General features: G+C 37.8%; 1 protein-coding gene across 6 annotated transcripts in view; it reads left to right on the forward strand.

The window, feature by feature from the left end:
- The window catches only part of FBXW7 (F-box and WD repeat domain containing 7), a 139794-nt gene extending 122267 nt beyond the window's left edge, over positions 1-17527 (forward strand). For all 6 annotated transcript variants that reach the window (XM_058666755.1, XM_058666757.1, XM_058666756.1 and 3 more), the window contains 8 exons: positions 519-653; positions 6453-6576; positions 8030-8166; positions 9556-9669; positions 10795-10976; positions 12809-13034; positions 14543-14753; positions 15586-17527. In XM_058666755.1, the coding sequence (XP_058522738.1) occupies positions 519-653; positions 6453-6576; positions 8030-8166; positions 9556-9669; positions 10795-10976; positions 12809-13034; positions 14543-14753; positions 15586-15854 (1398 nt within the window). In that variant the 3' untranslated portion in view covers positions 15855-17527. The remainder of the gene's footprint in view (positions 1-518; positions 654-6452; positions 6577-8029; positions 8167-9555; positions 9670-10794; positions 10977-12808; positions 13035-14542; positions 14754-15585) is intronic.
- The last annotated feature ends 601 nt before the right edge of the window (positions 17528-18128 follow it).

The following is an 18128-nucleotide window of genomic DNA, read 5'->3' on the forward strand; positions in this document are numbered from 1 at the left end:
TCTGAAAATACTTTCATAGAATAAATCAAAAATCTCTTAATTATTGGGAGGCACTTCTCAAATGTTGAACATATATACTTATTTTTATCTAAATGATTCTAATGTTCTCTTAGATAGCTGTCTTACTAAACCCATCAAATTTTACATAATTAACTGGAAAGAATGTAGAGAAAGGAAAATCACCAAGCAGAATTCCAGCAGGGAGTAGCACAAATTGATGGTTCTCAAATAAAATTTCAGTTTCTTGATAAATGTCTTGAGTGGCAAATGAACATATAACTATTATAGTCGCGTAATAAAAAAATTCTGTGTCAAAACCATTGTTTTTCAAAAGCTTTGACAAGAAAAAATAGTAAATTTGGTAAGAGTCTAGTGACTTCTGTAGAGAAAATGTTACTATACACAGCTACCTTGTATATAATTCTTGTTCAGATTTGAGTGTATGTGGGTGTGGGTTTTCGTTTATGAGTTTATAATTTGGGACACCTGTTAAAACAGAATTTTTAATTATTTGATAGAGCTGGAGTGGACCAGAGAAACTGCTTGCATTAGATGAACTCATTGATAGTTGTGAGCCGACACAAGTAAAGCATATGATGCAAGTGATAGAACCCCAGTTTCAACGAGACTTCATTTCGTTGCTCCCTAAAGAGGTAAGGAGTATCAGCTGTATTCTTCATGGGGCGCTGTTTCATATATATCTCATGAGCTACCACCTTTACACATTGTCATGCTAATTATGGTATTTAGTGTTGTCAATTTAACACTCTTAATTAGTGGTGAAGAGGCCTGTGAATTGCTATAATCTACCATGACTTAATAATGTCATTGTCAAATTGAAGTATGCTTATGGACTGTGCAGCTTCTTCACACTGCTTGAATAAGTGATATATCTGAGAGTAACTATTGAGTTTCATTATTTTGATTATATCGTCACAGGTTACTTGTAACCTAACCTTTAGTTGTCTTGATATGCTCATTATAGTAGATTTTAGAAAAAAATTCTAATTAAGACAGTAGTACTTTTTATCTTACTTTGTTTATCCTAAATCCCTTCAAGACCAAAAATCTTTTTTGAAGATTTACTGATTTATTTGAAAGGTAGGGTTTCAGAGAGAGAGGGAGAGATCCTCTATCCACTGATTAACACCCCAAAAGGCTGAAATGGCTAGAACTGCGCTGGTCCTAAGCAAGGAGGCAGGAGCTTCTTTCTGGTCCGCCCACATAGGTGCAGTGGGCCAGGCCCTCAGGCTGTCCTTCCCTGGTCTTTCAGGTGCATTAGCAGAGAGCTAGATCAGAAGTGGAGCAGTCAGCACTCAAACCAACCCCCAACACTTTTGAGATTTTTTTGTATCCATTTATGTTTAGGCAAACCAACACTAATTTTTCTTATGGACTGATTAAGAAAGTATAAACATTCTTGATTATATAAATAAGTTTCAGTTTAAATTTTATACTTTCATTATTAACGACCACACAGTTTCATTTGTTTTTCAATGAACGTTAATAATTTAATGAGCAGTGTTGACAAGTAGGGACAGGCAATAAGCGGATTAAGTCAGAGCTTACATCACTGACTCCAAGCTGCTCTGCTTGCAATCTGGCTTCCTGCTACTTTGGCTGGGAATCAGTTGAAGATGACCCAAGTGCTTCAATACTGTCACCCATATCAGAACTTGCATGGAGTTCCTGCCCTTGGTCTGGCTTAGTCCTGATTGTTTTGGGGCTTCTGGGAAATGAACCAGTGGATGGAAAATTCTCTCTCTCTCTCTCTCTCTCTTTCTCTCTACCGTTCAGGTAAAGCAATAAATAGATCTCTCTTTTAAAAAAAAAAGAGTTCCCACGCCTTTTATTTTCACGTTATATGTTTCCATGTCACTAATTATGTCAACTAAGAAGATAATATAAAGTATTAATATATTGTTGCAGATAGCCCTAAAAACTTAAATTTGAACAGAAAGAGGGGAGTGTTTTTTCAGATAACCATTCTGAATTTCCAAATAGCATCAAAATAATTCAAATTAAATTTCAGATTAGATATGAATAAAATAGTTTTGTCATATTTGGTATATAAAATTAAGCATAATGCCAGGGAAGAGCAGCAAAGTGGAGAGACTTATTTTTAAATTTTAATGTTTCTTTGGAGTGTTTTTAAAAATAATACTGTGTTGGAAAAAAATTTTTAAGATTAATTCATTGATTTGAAAGAGTTACAGAGAAAGGGAGAGCAGAAACAGCAAGATGTTCCATCCATTGGAACAACCAAGGCTGAGCCAAGCTGCAGCCAGGAGCCAGGAGCTTTGTCTGTGTCTCCCACACGGATGGCAGGGACCCCTAGCACTTGGGCTATCCCGTTGCTTCCCAAGCACATTAGCAGGGAGCTGTATCTGAAATGGAGCAGCCAGATACTAACCAGCAGCCATAATGGATCTTTGTGTTACAAGTGGCAGTTTAACATCCTGTGCCACAACACCAACCTTTGGGAACTTTGTTTGTTTTTTTCCCATTCTATAATTGAATTGTTTGAATAGATTTGCTTAATAAAAGTTGCATAAGCTCTCTTTGCTTTCAGAAAGACAATAATAATAGGAAACCCTTTGTTAAGCATTTGACCAAAAGTGATCGAATTCACCTTAGGTATATTTTTCATAGTTCCCTTGTATATCCTTCTTATTTTACAGAATAGCGTTTTTGTTAAAATTCAGATGTTCTCATAGTCGCATTCATCTCCTTATTGCTACAGAATGATGAGGGTTTTTGTTTATTTTGGTTTGGTTTGGTTTTTGCTTTGCTTTGATTTGAGTTTCTATAGTAACTTTTTCTATAGTAACACACAAGCACAATTTATAGTTAGAATGTGTACATATTTTGAAGACCCTAACAAAACTAAGCATAAATTATCAATAAAATAAAGATTTCCTTGGCTTAGTTGTTCTTTTAAAGATTGCTGGAAGGAAAGTGGTGGAACACAACGGATTGAGTGCAATGGCTTAGCAGATCTGTATCTATAGTTTCACTTTGTTCTCAAAAATTAGGGGGAAATGTATTCTAATCTGAAAAAAATGCTTTATTTTATATGCAGAGAAATGTTGGTATAGATCTAAGCCTTAAAGAAATTAGTGTTAACTTAGTGATGACTAAATGCTATCACTATTTTAAATATTATTAGTTTCATGGTGGAAAATGGAATGCTTTTCTTAAAATTTCATTAAGCAGGGGTCAAAGCTCCTTACCAACATTTTCTTAATCTCAAAACCTTTGACAGAAATCTGACTAGTATCAAAAGGGAGGCTTGTCATAATAAGTAGCATTATCTTTCTTTTATAGTGAAATGTCCAGAAAATTATAGTGATCTAGGGCAAAACTTAAAATTAACAGAATCAGCCAACATTTTCTTTTTTCTGATCATTTTCTTCCCGCTTGATTAGTCCAGCCCATTCAACTCTAGCAATTCTGGGTGAGTGTTGGCCACCTGCTACAGAGTGGTGATCTTTACCGGATAGGTTATAGAGAAAGATAAACAGCAACTCTCACTGAAAGCGTGAACTTGGCAAGGAAAAGGTATGATTATTTGAAATAGATTTTCAGTGTAAGAGTTTCTGTCTGTTGAAGGCAGAGTGGTCTTTCGGAAGAATTATTAATATAGGTTTGCCTTAAAGCCACATGAATAGAAAATCTTTTAGCTAGACCATTTGACTGGGCTACAAGATACCCATATCTGTAACTCTCTACTAGTGTTATAGAATGTTCAAGAAATCTGTGTGCCTTATAAAGAATCTGTCTTGGTCAATTCTGGCTGCTGTAAAAGGTACATGGCTTAAACAACACACAGTCTTTTTCACAGGCTGCCAGCATGATTAGGTTCTGGTGAGGGTCCCCCCCACTTTTTCCTTTTTTTTTTTTTTTTTTTGGTGGGTATGTAGACTTGCACCTTCTCTTTCTGTTGTCTTGTCTCTTTCTGTTGTGATGTGCAGAAAGAGGGCAAGCACATCCTCTGAGGTCTGCCTTAGGAAAGGCAGATTAATCCATGCATGAGAACGCCACTTCTGTGGCCCAGTGACCTCCCTCCCAGAGATCCCACTTCCTAATTCTGTCATATTGAGGGTTAGGCTTTCAGTGTGCACGTTTGAAGGGACCTGGAACTAGCTGCATTCCAGAGCCCTCCATGATAAACCTGGATCGCCTGGAGGACTTAGTATACTTCCCCCTAACAGTAGGAATCACGGAACCAATTTCTGTTTCCTTTTTTTTGCTTGGCAGTTTAATTCAGAAACCACTGTTGTGAACATATTGTGTTCTATGTTTTCCCTGGTTTAAATCTTCTGATTTATATGCCTCCTGGTTCTGACATTTTTATTCATGCTTTTCTGTTTTGCTTTGTGTATGTTCTGCATTACCTATGTGAAAAGGTCTCAAAGGAAATGGACAAACATCTAACAACTTCATGGTTAACTTAGGGCTTTTGCTACTTTAAAGGAAAATGTGCCGCATGTGGTGCTAGCCCTTGAACTTCCTTGAGAACCTGAATGTTTCTTCACCTTTCTCCATGATGTATGTGGACACTGGATTAGATGACCTCTTGGTCATTATTAAGGAAGGGAATTTTACTTGCTGAATGTGGGTTGTTCTTTGGAAACCCAAGCTGTTCTAGATTTGTCATTTTCTAACATGTAGTATCCATTACTCGATTTCTAAATCAGATAACCACAGAAAGAATAGATGTTTTTTAATATCACTTTTCTCCAATATGAGGTATTATCTAGCATCTCTTTCACAATTATCTTTTGTAGCTGATCATTTCTGCATTGACTTTTGATTCCATAGAAGTTAATCATGGCTGTATTGCATTCCTATTATTTTGACCATACAAACTTGCATAGGCTTCAGTTGACGGCTAATTTCATAATTAAGTAACTTATGGAGTATCCATTAAAAAGTATAGTATTGAGAGAAAGGTATGTTTGTTCATTCATACGTATTCACATATTTATATGGATACATATCCTTGGGTTATTGATATAGTTAGGCCTTTCTATTTTAAGTGTCTGCATTTCTCTACATCATACCAAGTGCTTTTTTTTCTGATAGAGAAGATAATTATTTTACAGGAAGTTTTTCTGTATCACTCATCAGTGTTAGTATTAAAGTGAATACCAGCTAATTGGAGTACTCTGTATTTAGAATGTAGTCAATAAATATGCGGTTGATGTTGAACTCCATACATGCAGTCATTGGGAAGCAGCAATCTATACCATGTAATTCCTACTTAGCAGCCAAAAACAGATCAAATTGTGCTTTCACTTCCCACATGACACTCGCCCCTTGAAATGATCATTTGTTTTAATCCATGTCTAACTTAATTTCTCTGATTAAATGAGCTGTTGTCCAAATGTTGTTAATTGAGTTCATAGGTAACATGTGAGACACCTGAGTAAGCATTTTCACAGGCTGCCAGTCCTCTTCTGTTTGTTGATTTAAATTGACTTTATGCACATACAAAGATACTATAAATAAAAATTTTAAATTAATGCCATATCAAAGGGCTGGCAGAAAGCCTACAGCTTTGTGTGGCCCATCAAGAAAATCCCCGTAAGCAGTATAAAGTACTTAGAACCCAATTATGCTGGTATGTCTATGGAACAGCTTAATAATTGTCCCCTTTTGTCATTTATAGTCAAGGGTGTAAATGTCCCAAAGATTCATCATTGTGATTATAAACCTTTCAAAGTGAAAATAATTATTAATTAAGATATCTACCTCTCAGAAATTATGTAAAATCATACCACAGAGAATGTTTGGAATCTCTTTTCTTTTCATTCAGGCTATGAGACAAGTATTTAGATACTATTCAGTGAGTTTACCCTGTAGCAGGGAGAGAAAACAAATTTAAACAAGTAATCAAGTTTAAAAAAAAAGTAGAATTATTGAGTTTAAACTCCCAGAGAAGAAACAAGAGCAGAGAGAAGTTAGTTAGGTGTTCTTTGAAAAGAGTAGGAGATTGAAAATGCTGGCATTGTAGAATAGCGGGCTAAGCTCCATCAGAGAGACCCACATCCCATGTCAGAGAGCTGCTTTGACTGCTGGCTGCTTTCCTTCCAACCCAGCATCCTTTCAGTGCAAGCGGAGTGACAGCACACAATGGCCCAGGTGGGTTCCTGTGGCCACCCCATGTGGGAGACCATGCCGCATAAGGCTCCTGGCTTCCGCCTGGAGATTGAGATTGGAAGGTTGAGCCAGCCATGGAAGATACTGTCTCACTCTTTCTCTCTCACTGTGCCTTTCAAATAAATAATTTTTTTAAAAAATATTAAAGATACTATCTCATAACTTTAGGAATCATTAATACAGAATTACATGACACAAATATTTTATACTGTGGATGATAATAATCTTTTTATTTCTGTACTTCTTTTTAAACTATGGGTATACTATGCTTATCTTCTTTTTCAAAGCTGGCACTCTATGTACTTTCATTCCTGGAACCCAAAGACCTGCTACAAGCGGCTCAGACTTGTCGCTACTGGAGGATTCTGGCCGAAGACAACCTTCTGTGGAGAGAGAAGTGCAAAGAAGAGGGTAAGAATGTGTCATCATTGGTGGTCACCTAATAAAGTTCGGCAGTGGACAAGATGAGAATAATTTAAAGGAAATCCAAAAATTATATTATCGATTAGGTGCCAAACTTCAGTGTTTTGTTTGTGCCTTCCACAAGTATTTATCGAATGCCTCTAGTGTGCTGGACCCTGTTCTGGAGTGTTGGTGGAGTGTTGGTGAACTGCCCTTCTCTTCCTGTCACGGAGCTCCTGTTCTTGACACCTCGTTTTCAGACACCCTCCCAGGAGAGGAGAAAGCTTTGTGCATTCTAATTAAAGGGAGAGCCTTTTTCTTTCCAGCAGATGTCTAGAAAAACACAGTATTTTACAAAAATGTGTAAAATATCATTTGCCTTAGAGAGAGAATACCTGTGAGAAAGAATCAGAACATAGGACGGAATGCAGGTAGCTCTGTGGGTGATCCTGCCCACCACGGCCGTTACTGTCAAATAGAGAAGGCTGATGTTTAGTTTGGGTTGATCAAGTTTTGAAGAGGAAAGCCCATGTACTTTGTTTCTAATCCTGGTTCTACCTGGTTCAGGGCAAGGATTCATCAGTGAAACCTTCTTCTCAATTGTTCATATACACAAAGTAGGATTAATTGCCCTGTTTTTCCTTTGGATCACAGAATTACTTTTTGGGTGTCTTCTTAAAAACTGCTCACATTGCCACACAAGATGTGCCAGTTTAACCATCTGTGAGTGTGCAGTTGGGTGGTGTTGTGTGTGTGTGCACATTGCTGTGCAGTGGTCTCCACCTGCGTCTTCCCCAGCTGGGATGCCATGCTTGCTCCACCTTCCTCCTCCCTTCACCTCTGCTGTAGGTGAAACTGACGCGTTTGTCGCCTTGTGAGTGGCTTATTTAGCTCAGTTTGTCGTCACAGTTCATCTGCGACATGGGTCAGAATTTCCCTCTTTTTGTTAAAGCTGAATGATACACTATTGTGTGTATAAGCCACATTTTGTTTGCCCTTTCATCTGCCAATGCACACTTGGCTTATTTCTACCTTTTGACAGATAACAATACGTCTGTCAATATGAATGCCAGTATCTGAGTCTTATTTAAATTCTTTGGGGTATATATCCGGAAGTGGAATTGCAAGGTCATGTGTTAATTCTGTGGTTTTTGTTTTGTTTTGTTTTGTTTTGTTTTGTTTTGAACTACCATGTGTTTTCTCATGACTGTATTATTTTCCATTCACAAAAGCAACAACATCAGTATTTCATTTTCTTTACATACTCATCAACATTTTCTGAGAAATAAAATAGTGAATGCAAGTATATGCCATATGTTATTTTTACGTACTGTAATAACAGTATTCAGTATTGGACAATGCATTTTAATGGTGTGAGCATGGAGGAAAATTAGAAATGTTATAAAATGTAATTTTAATTATTGGTGAAGTCAGTTATACTCTTGAACTTTTTAATATTTAGGGATTGATGAACCATTGCACATCAAGAGAAGAAAAGTAATAAAACCAGGTTTCATCCACAGTCCATGGAAAAGTGCATACATCAGGCAGCACAGAATTGATACCAACTGGAGGCGAGGAGAACTCAAATCTCCTAAGGTAACTGAAACCATTCATCAGCATCAGTACCTAGTATACTCTCGTTTCACTTCTTGGCTAACATAGAACTTAACATCTATCTTTTGTAGAAGGAAAACACTGTATTTAAAACTAACTAAAATTGTAAGCAGCACTATTTCTAATATTACTAATTTCTCTACACTGACAGCCAACTCTACTTGAACTTTTAAAAATGAGATGAATTGCATCCCTGCCTTATGCAAATGAAAACATCTAAATATCCTATTGAGTTTTAGTACATCCTACTAAAAATTTACTGCCTCCTTTTTGACGTCATACTCCAAGCATGATTTTTTTTTTATTAATTATTTTGCATTATGTGACAGTTTCATAGGCTCTGGGAATCCCCCACCCCCCTGGTGGATTCCTCCACCTTGATGCAGTATTACAGTTCAAATTCAATCAAGATTCTTTCCTTGCAAACATATACCAAGCATAGAGTCCAGCTACTTATTGTCCAGATGGGTTGAACAGTTTCTTGGGGAGACCATTTCTGGTCCGAAGTTAGAGCTGGTAGAATATCAGTCAATTAAGAGTCCTAATAGAACATCAACATCAATTTGCAATATTATGGAATTGACATGGTTTTGAGTAACCAGTATGTTAAAAAAAAAAAAAAAAAGCAAGTCCTAACCACAACCTATGATTAGCTCATTGACATTTCAATTTTAGTTTATATACAGGACCAGCTGCTATATACCTTAAAATGGCTATAAGGTACCATTCAGCTGTCTCGTGTCTATTTCATTTTAGTATTTAGCCATTTAAAACATAATTTTTTTTGAGGAGTGTCTTACATGTTTTTATTTTTAAATGGAAATGTAATTCTGGTACAATATTTAAAATATATGAAATTGTGAAAATGCTTAAAATGCTTGAATATTGTATTTTTACCAATGGAAAGAAGCAATTTGGGGGAAGTACTGTCATGCTAATAATATGTATCATTATAGATTTTTTTGGCTTTAGATTTAAAAAGCTAATCATTTTTATTCTTATCTTTCTAGTTAGTAGGTGTTTCTTGTGTTCTTTTGTGCCCAAAATTCAGGAGTTAGATACATGTTCTTTTGGTTAAAGCAAAGTTGATGAATATAAGCTACATTTGTGTTTGAACCATCTTTATTAAGTCTTAATGAATAAAACTCTAATGGCTAATGTTTCAAGTATAAATAATACAATATGGAAATAACAAAATGTTTGGTTCTGGATTCATCCACCAGAAGGGGTGATGCTCTGTATTCCATGTTCATTTTAATTCTAGAATAGACTAGATCATTTTTCCTGTTCGTAGCTTCCTTTTTCCTTTCACCAGTATTTTAAAGAACATAACCTAATAGAGTATTTATGCTCTATACGTTTATCTTACAGGTGCTGAAAGGACACGATGACCATGTGATCACATGCTTACAATTTTGTGGTAACCGAATAGTTAGTGGTTCTGATGACAACACGTTGAAAGTTTGGTCAGCAGTCACAGGCAAGGTAAGCTGACTCCTTACTTCATGTCACTGTTTTAAGGTGCAAAGAATAAAAGGAAAGCAAGGATTCATTTTTGATTCTCACTTGTTTTAATAGCAGGTATCAAGGATTCTAACTTAGCTCTTCTCACCCCACCCATATTTATGAAGTGATGTTGGCATGACTTGCATGGCAGTGTTTTTTATGACTATTTTGAAGGTTTTTAGATGTGCTTTGTCTTTTGGCTCAGTTTTTTTCCTCCTTTATTCACACTCTTAAGTTATACATCACTACTTCCAATGTTTTTCAAAGGTATAATTGAGGGGTATTTACTTTGACTTTTTCTTCGGTAACTGCCTTGTTGATGAACTTTCTGTAGCTTGGAAGTAAATCATGTTAATTTAAACTTACCTGAAACTGTTTGAAAATAAAGCTTACTGTTTGATTGGATACAATATCATGCCCTAATGATTCTCTAGTGAATGCTTATTTTTATTTTTTTGACTGGAGCATGTTACCATGAATTAAGTAATTGGCCAGCTAAAAAATGCTAACAGACAGAAAGAATAAAAATGCTTGTCTTCACCATGTTGCTTCTTGGACTAGACTCTTATAAATATTCCAAGTCAGATGCTTAAATGCTTAAAAGCAGCTTCACGTTTCCATGGTGTAATATTAGTTTTGGACTTATTTCAGAGCCTTAATGTATGTCTTTACTTGTCTAGAAGTAACTTGGCTGGCTCCTAACTACTGCCTGGGGGCAGATTCAGATGAAATGTGGTATGTGGCCACACCCAACCCTGTTGGCATTCTATCAGTGACTATTTCCATGAAAGAACCAAGTTGCAGTTGTAGTGTTATTTCATCCGAGGCCAGACTGGAACTGTTAGACTTGACTTTCACATCGTGTGTTTGGTTTCTGTCATATCGTAAGTTGCATGTGTTTGTCTCCTACATGTTTGTTCATGGGTGTGTGTGAGGATGTAATGCTAGCAAATAAAGCAGTAAATTGAGTCATTAAAAAATATTTTCTGATGAATCAGACAGGTTGAAGAAGTAACTTTACTGCAAATTTTAATGAGCTGTTAAAGTGGTATTTAAATCACTTTCCTTTCTACCCCAAAGTAATCATCTCAAGTATTTTTCCAGTGTTTGAGAACATTAGTGGGCCATACAGGTGGAGTGTGGTCATCACAAATGAGGGACAACATCATCATCAGTGGATCTACGGATAGGACCCTCAAAGTATGGAACGCAGAGACTGGAGAATGCATCCACACCTTATATGGGCATACGTCCACTGTGCGTTGTATGCACCTGCATGAAAAACGGTAAGGGAGCTACCATCACAGCTCAGACTTTTCCTCTCTGTTACTTTAGAGTTTTTGGCCTCTCTGTGCAGCTACTGAGATATGGTAATGTACTCCTAAGTTAGACTTCATTAGGCTTGACATGTTTCTATACCAGGAAAGCCAGTGGGGTATTGACTTTAAATCGGAAGATTGTCGTTCAACTTTTTTTCTTGTTTGGTAGTGCTTTGGGCTTCTTCCCTGAAACTCTCCATTCTGTAATCCTTATTTTTCTATTTGATGACTCACTGTCTCCAAAGCCAAGTCATTTTCTCCCTCTCTCTTTCTTAATGCTCATTTCAGCAAGTAGAACAAATGTAATCATTCAACCTTCCAGCTTGAGTCTGTAATTACACATCCACCTCTGCTCTAGATCACATCTCCTAACTGTAGGCCAACGCTGAGACATGGAGATTCCAACGTATTTCCCATTACCTGTTACCCAGATGTTTACACACTCTATAGCTAACAGGAAATCCTCCTGTAATTGTGGTTGCATGACTGCTCCGTTCTTTGGGAGCCCTCCCTCACCTCCTGATCTAAGGAAGGAATTCTCAGTTTTCAAAACAGTTTCAGCCAAACCACGCCGCCTACCTTTTGCTTCTTACTATCTTTGCTGTTTAGCTTTTATGTCCTCCTGCAAAGCCCTTCTTGCTAAAATCTTGCTTGTCTTTCTAATGACAGATGTTCGTTGTATACCTGTTAAACAACTGTAATTTCTGCTTCATTTATCAAAAGGCGTGTCATTGAAGAGTCCTTCCATTGAATCTACTACAGTCTTTATCTCTGTCCATTTCTTTATTAAGAACCATTCCAACAAGCAGATTTCACACAGGAATTATAATACAGGAAGAAGAGTACTTTTTCAATTGTAATTTGAGTCTACTTTGACCAGTGGGTTCTGCCACCAAAATTTGGAGGATGAGCCTCAAACAGTTCTGTATTTCAGCTCCCATTATGTTCTGACCTAAATCTCTCAGCACTTCAATTTTCCACTCTTTCAAGCATGGAAACTGGAGCATTTCTTAAAGAATGACCAGAGCTTTAAGCTTTGATTTGTAATCCAAAAATGATTATAAGGACTTATGTCACTCTGCTTTTCTTCACAGAAGTATATTTATACTTTTAGTAATTTGGTTCAAAATTTTCAGGTGCTTCATGACCTGTATGTATTAATGTCCCCTGGCCCATTGAATATTTAGATATTTAAGGAGTATAGCTGTAAACAATCTTTTTGAGTACATGTCTCGAACTTGTTAATTTTACCATAGTATGAGCAAAGCACGTATCTGTCCCTGTTTAAATTGTAGGTTCTGATTTGTTTTGGTGATTCACCTTTATTGAATTTTTACCTAATCACACTGTTAATGTGTGTTCATAATTGAAATTTTGTGAAATGACAGCATAATGAAGAAAACATAAACTGTTCAAAATGATACCAGTTAGAATTCTCCCACATACATATTAAATTCCCATCTTGCCATTTTATTGGTAAAATCAAGATCTTCTGTATATATTTAGACTACTTTCTTACGCAATAGAAACTTTGTTCTACAGACCTTGAGCTACTGGCCCCAAGCAAGGTCCAGAGGTCAAGGAACCTGGCAGACAGGTTTCTAGGCTTCTCAACTTTCCATACTTCCCACAACCAGCAGAGCAACTCAGTATTATATGTTTCTATATAATGGTTTTACATAGGATTAAGAAAGAAAAAACGAGTTGAAAAGCCACTGGCTTCATCCAGCATGTTTGTCCCATTGTTAAAAGTTCTAATATTTTGTTTCTCTCTTTTCTGTCCTCCTCCCCGGCTGCAGTGTTGTTAGCGGTTCTCGAGACGCAACTCTTAGGGTTTGGGATATTGAGACAGGCCAGTGTTTACACGTTCTCATGGGTCATGTCGCAGCAGTCCGCTGTGTTCAGTATGATGGCAGAAGGGTTGTTAGCGGAGCCTATGATTTCATGGTGAAGGTGTGGGATCCGGAGACAGAGACCTGTCTACACACGCTGCAGGGGCACACGAACAGAGTCTATTCATTACAGGTAAGAGATCTTACCCCTCTCGTCACTGTGCTGATGAATCCAGAGCAGCACGGTCAATACGGCGCTCTGGTCCAGTCCAATACATGAATCAGACTAATCTGCTGTATATATTTACATTAAAGTGGGGATAAAGGAAACATAAGTTTTTAAGAAATACTGAAATCGTTGAGTGACTTCAATTTTCTGTGATCCATTTTCCCTGTAAAAGACAAAATATTTGTCTTGCAACCTGAGATCTAGTAGCTCGAAGTTTTGCTATATTAATTAATGATTAGATAGTCTCATAGGAGAATCACCTGGGTTTTAATAAACTCCTTAGCAGAGGATTAATTTGGCCAAATGCTGCCCCTTTGCCTTAATAGCTAGAAGTTGATGGGCCATGTAATTGTGATTCAGTCCCCGTTCCGAGTGCCAGTGGAGCCTTCCTGCACGGAGCTGCTCTGCAGTACCAAGCCCCTGATGGTGGTCACAAGGAAGCCACCTAAGCTGACCTTGTCTGTGTCCATTGGAACCTGGTAGCTTTGAATGAAGTGTCATTTTTCAAAATATCAACTAGACTAATAGCAAGGTTAGAAAGTAGGTCTTGTTCATTCCCTGAAAGATAGCAATATTTCCTGCTACTTAACATAGCTTATTTACAAATGACTGCCTGTGAATGATCAGAAAATGCATGTATAACTACAGGACTGACATTTTTATTGTTAGCATATTTGTTCCCTGATTGGTAGGATACTGTCCGTCCCATGCAATATTGGTAAGGGTGATTGTTAAATTACAGAGTGATGAATTAAGAGGAGGAATTGCAGCTGTTTTATGTTTCATAACATACTTAAGCCTTAATGAACGTACTATTTTCAACCACATCTGTGTGTGTGTGTGTGTGTGTGTGCTTTTGATGTAGCTACAAAGCTATGAGAAGAGATGCTCTGTAGCTTACTTTTGTTACCAAAATGCCACTTTTTAAAATTCTGATGTGATTATTTTTTGGCATCTTTCCTAATTAGCATGAGGTTCTTGTAAATGGTAAATGGAACTTTTATTTGTCACCCACTTTTTAATGGCACTTTCTCTGGGCATCATGAGAGCTGTCTCTATTCTTTTCTATGCCTTCAGTGCTGAGAAGCACCCACTTATCACAAGCTGTCTCATTAGTTTCCACTTCCTATGAGCAAGGTAAACCCAAAATGACATTCTCTCTGAATCATCCATAGTGTATCTGTGTTGCTTTAAGTGGGACCAGATGATCCCAAAATATTTTGGTCACATTAAGTGTTTTGTTTTCTTCTTATTTCTGCAACTAGGTTGAAGCCACTGGGCCTTAAAAAAAGCGTTTCTGATAGAAAGGTTTGAAAACACTATAGGAATGCTTAATGAAAAGCACGTTGTCTTAGTTGCCACTGTATCCTCATTGTGTTCTTGGCATTAACAGACTTCTGTTAAGAATAGAGTCCTTTACTGATCCGAGGAGTCTGCAAGCTTCTATGCTAAACAGCCCGTATCTGTTGTAGTTTGACGGAATCCATGTGGTGAGTGGATCTCTGGATACATCCATCCGAGTTTGGGACGTGGAGACCGGGAACTGCATTCACACGCTAACCGGGCACCAATCACTAACCAGCGGGATGGAACTCAAAGACAATATCCTCGTCTCTGGGAATGCAGATTCTACAGTCAAAATCTGGGATATCAAAACAGGACAGTGTTTACAAACATTGCAAGGTAAGAATTGACTGTCTATCCTTAGTTATGTTAGTTAAACATGAGATCGTTCTCAAGAGACAAATAGAGCTTCAGCGTACCAAAGAGCTAACCTCCTGCCCACTGTGCATTCCCAAGAAGAGTGTGAGCCTTTTCACTCTGACTTACCCAAACATATGCTTTAAGTTGTGTTTTTAATATAAAAATCTAACACGTCCTCAATGAATGTTCTGTTGACTTTGCCTGAGTTATGGAACAGTGAGGTGAAAATCCTGTCTCAGAGAAACATTACATTCACAGTATCTGGAGTGGTGCTCATTTTGTATCTGACTTTTAAAAGGCTACTTTGTTGGACAGAGCAAAGCATCTACAGTAGACCCTTGCTTTTGGGTTTGCCTCATGCCAGTTTTTTCCTCACTGAATTGTGTCTTCCTCCGAGAGTGAGGCTTAGTGTCCATTCATTCAGCTTTTACCTTCAGTCAGTTCGGAGTGACAGGGAAGGAGATCCTGTCTACCCCCTTGTCCATCATGGCATATATGGAGCTGTATGGCCCATATCCTTGGCAGGGAAAGCTCTCATTGATACTACCAGAAAGTTAAATGTATGTCTGGTAGCTGACCAAGCTTCCTGGAAGACAAAACTCTTGAAAGTTAAGCCTTCAGTTATAAATAGCTACCAGATTTTCTTACATCCATGCTGATCCTAAAATACTCAGAACAGAGTTTCTAAATATACAGCATTTTAGATGTTGCATTTACTGTGTTTTCTAATGTAGCCGTCTGCAGATGACAGTGTAACTAACCCACGCATGCTTTCTAACCAGTCCTTAAATCCCTTGTGGTTTTTGCCTAGGTCCCAACAAGCATCAGAGCGCTGTGACCTGTTTACAGTTCAACAAGAACTTTGTAATTACCAGCTCAGATGACGGAACTGTAAAACTATGGGACTTGAAAACGGGTGAATTTATTCGCAACCTTGTCACATTGGAGAGTGGGGGGAGCGGGGGAGTTGTGTGGCGGATCCGAGCCTCCAACACCAAACTGGTGTGCGCAGTCGGGAGTCGGAACGGGACTGAGGAAACCAAGCTGCTGGTGCTGGACTTTGACGTGGACATGAAATGAAGAACGAGAAAGATGAATTTGTCCAAATGTGTAGACAATATACTCCCTGCCCTTCCCCCTGGAAAAAAAAAAAGAAAGAAGAAATGAAAAAAAGAAAAAAAAATCCCTTGTTCTCAGTGGTGCAGGACGTTGGCTTGGGACAACAGATTGGCAAGACCTACAGACGAAGACGGCAGAGAGGAAGGGACGACAGGGTGTGAGTGACGAGAGCCACCTGCTGTGGCAGCGTGGACAGGCGTCACTCTGGACTGAGGGCAGCTTTGCAAAATGAGACTTTCTAAATCAAACCAGGTGCAATTATTTCTTTATTTTCTTCTCCAGTGGTCCTTGGGCAGTGTAACTGCTGAAACATCATTGCTGATCCCGCCGGCCTGTTCTTTTACCACTGACAGCTAGGAAAGGAGCTGCAATAACATCCAAATGAGTACTGGTTGACTTTCTAATTAGAGAGCATGTGCAACAAAAAAGAATTTTTCTGGAGTGGAAAAGCTTAAAAAAAAAAAAAAGAAAAAATTACTGTGAATTTTTTTTTTTTTGTACAGTTATCATGAAAAGCTTTTTTTTTTTTTTTTTTTTGCCAACCATTGCCAATGTCAATCAATCACAGTATTAGCCTCTGTTCCTCTCTTTCCTGTTGCTTCCATATACACCCTTCGATTCCTGTGTTGCTCAAAGGTGGCAAGTTGTCCTGGGTTCTCTGAGTCCCGAGTTGGATTGAATTCTGGATGCTGGTGCTAGAAGTAGGTCTTCAAATATGGGATTGTTGTCCCACCCCTGTACTGTACTCCCAGTGGCCAAACTTATTTATGCTGCTAAATGAAAGAAAGAAAAAAAAAAAAAAAGAAGAAGAAGCAAATTATTTTTTTTTATTTTTTTTCTGCTGTGACGTTTTAGTCCCAGACTGAATTCCAAATTTGCTCTAGTTTGGTTACAGAAAAAAAAAAAAAAAAGACTTTTTTGCCGCTGAAACTTGAACCATCTGTGCCTCTAAGAGGCTGAGCATGGAAGAGTTTCAGATAATAAAGAGTGAAGTTTGCCTGCAAGTAAAGAATTGAGAGTGTGTGCAAAGCTTATTTTCTTTTATCCGGGCAAAAATTACACATTCCTTGGGACAGAGCTGTTACCGCCTGTTCTGTGGGGAAAGTTTTCTTTTTGAGGGCTGTGGTGAATGGATGAACATACAAAGTAAAACTGACAAAAAAATATTTTAAAAATATATAAAACACAAAATGAAAATAAAGTTGCTGGTCAGTCTTGGCGTTTTACAGTATTTGGGAAAACAACTGTTACAGTTTTGTTGCTCTGTATAACTGACAAAGCAGAAACGATTCAGTTTTTGTAGTGAGGGCATCACATGCAAACATCAGAAATGAATGAAAAAGTCGGATGGTTTGCCTCATTCTCCAAGAGCCACAACTCAAGCTGAACTGTGAAAGTGGTTTAACACTGTATCTTAGGCGATCTTTTTTTTTCCCTCCTCCTGTTTATTTTGTTTTGTTTTATTTATAGTCTGATTTAAAACAATCAGATTCAAGTTGGTTAATTTTAGTTATGGAACAACCTGACATGATGGAGGAGAACGACCTTTAAAGGGATTGTGTCTATGGTTTGATTCACTTAGAAATTTTATTTTCTTATAACTTAAGTGCAATAAAATGTGTTTTTTCATGTTAGTATGCCTGTTTCTTCCACGGAGGCCATGGTCCCCTCTGAAATGTCCCAAGATTTGTCTCGGGTTAAGAGTAAAGCCACGGTTTCCTTGCACGGTTTCCCTGAACGGTGACGTAAGGAATCAACATTTCGGACCCCGCTGGACACAGCCAAAGCAAGAAATAAAAGGCAGCCCTAGCAGATCTCACCTCCTGAGAAGAATCAAAAAGTACAACATTTCTGTGATAATACCAGCCAGAAGGGATGCATTTACTGAGCTCTTTTTAGAATGCTGACTGCACAGTGTGTGTTGAGCAAGCATTCTCCCTCTAACTCCCACAGCTCCTTACAAGTGGATAGGAGGGTCTTCATTCTAGAGATGAATAAAAATGGCTTGTTAGGTTATTTGTGTACCCAATGACAGTCGGATAACTCAGATTCCAACCCATGTTTCCAGAACCTGTGTCCATGTTATCTGTGAAGAAATTTTGACACACCAAGGTTTGGAGGGACTTAGACCACCATTTGCAAGGTATTTAAGCAAATATTTTTAAATAGTGTGAGTATATTTAGTGCTTGATCAGGGAGCAGAAAGTTCGGGTACCAAAATGTTGTAGTTCTTCT

Source organism: Ochotona princeps, chromosome 7 (assembly GCF_030435755.1).
Source record: "Ochotona princeps isolate mOchPri1 chromosome 7, mOchPri1.hap1, whole genome shotgun sequence".
Classification (NCBI taxonomy): domain Eukaryota; kingdom Metazoa; phylum Chordata; class Mammalia; order Lagomorpha; family Ochotonidae; genus Ochotona; species Ochotona princeps.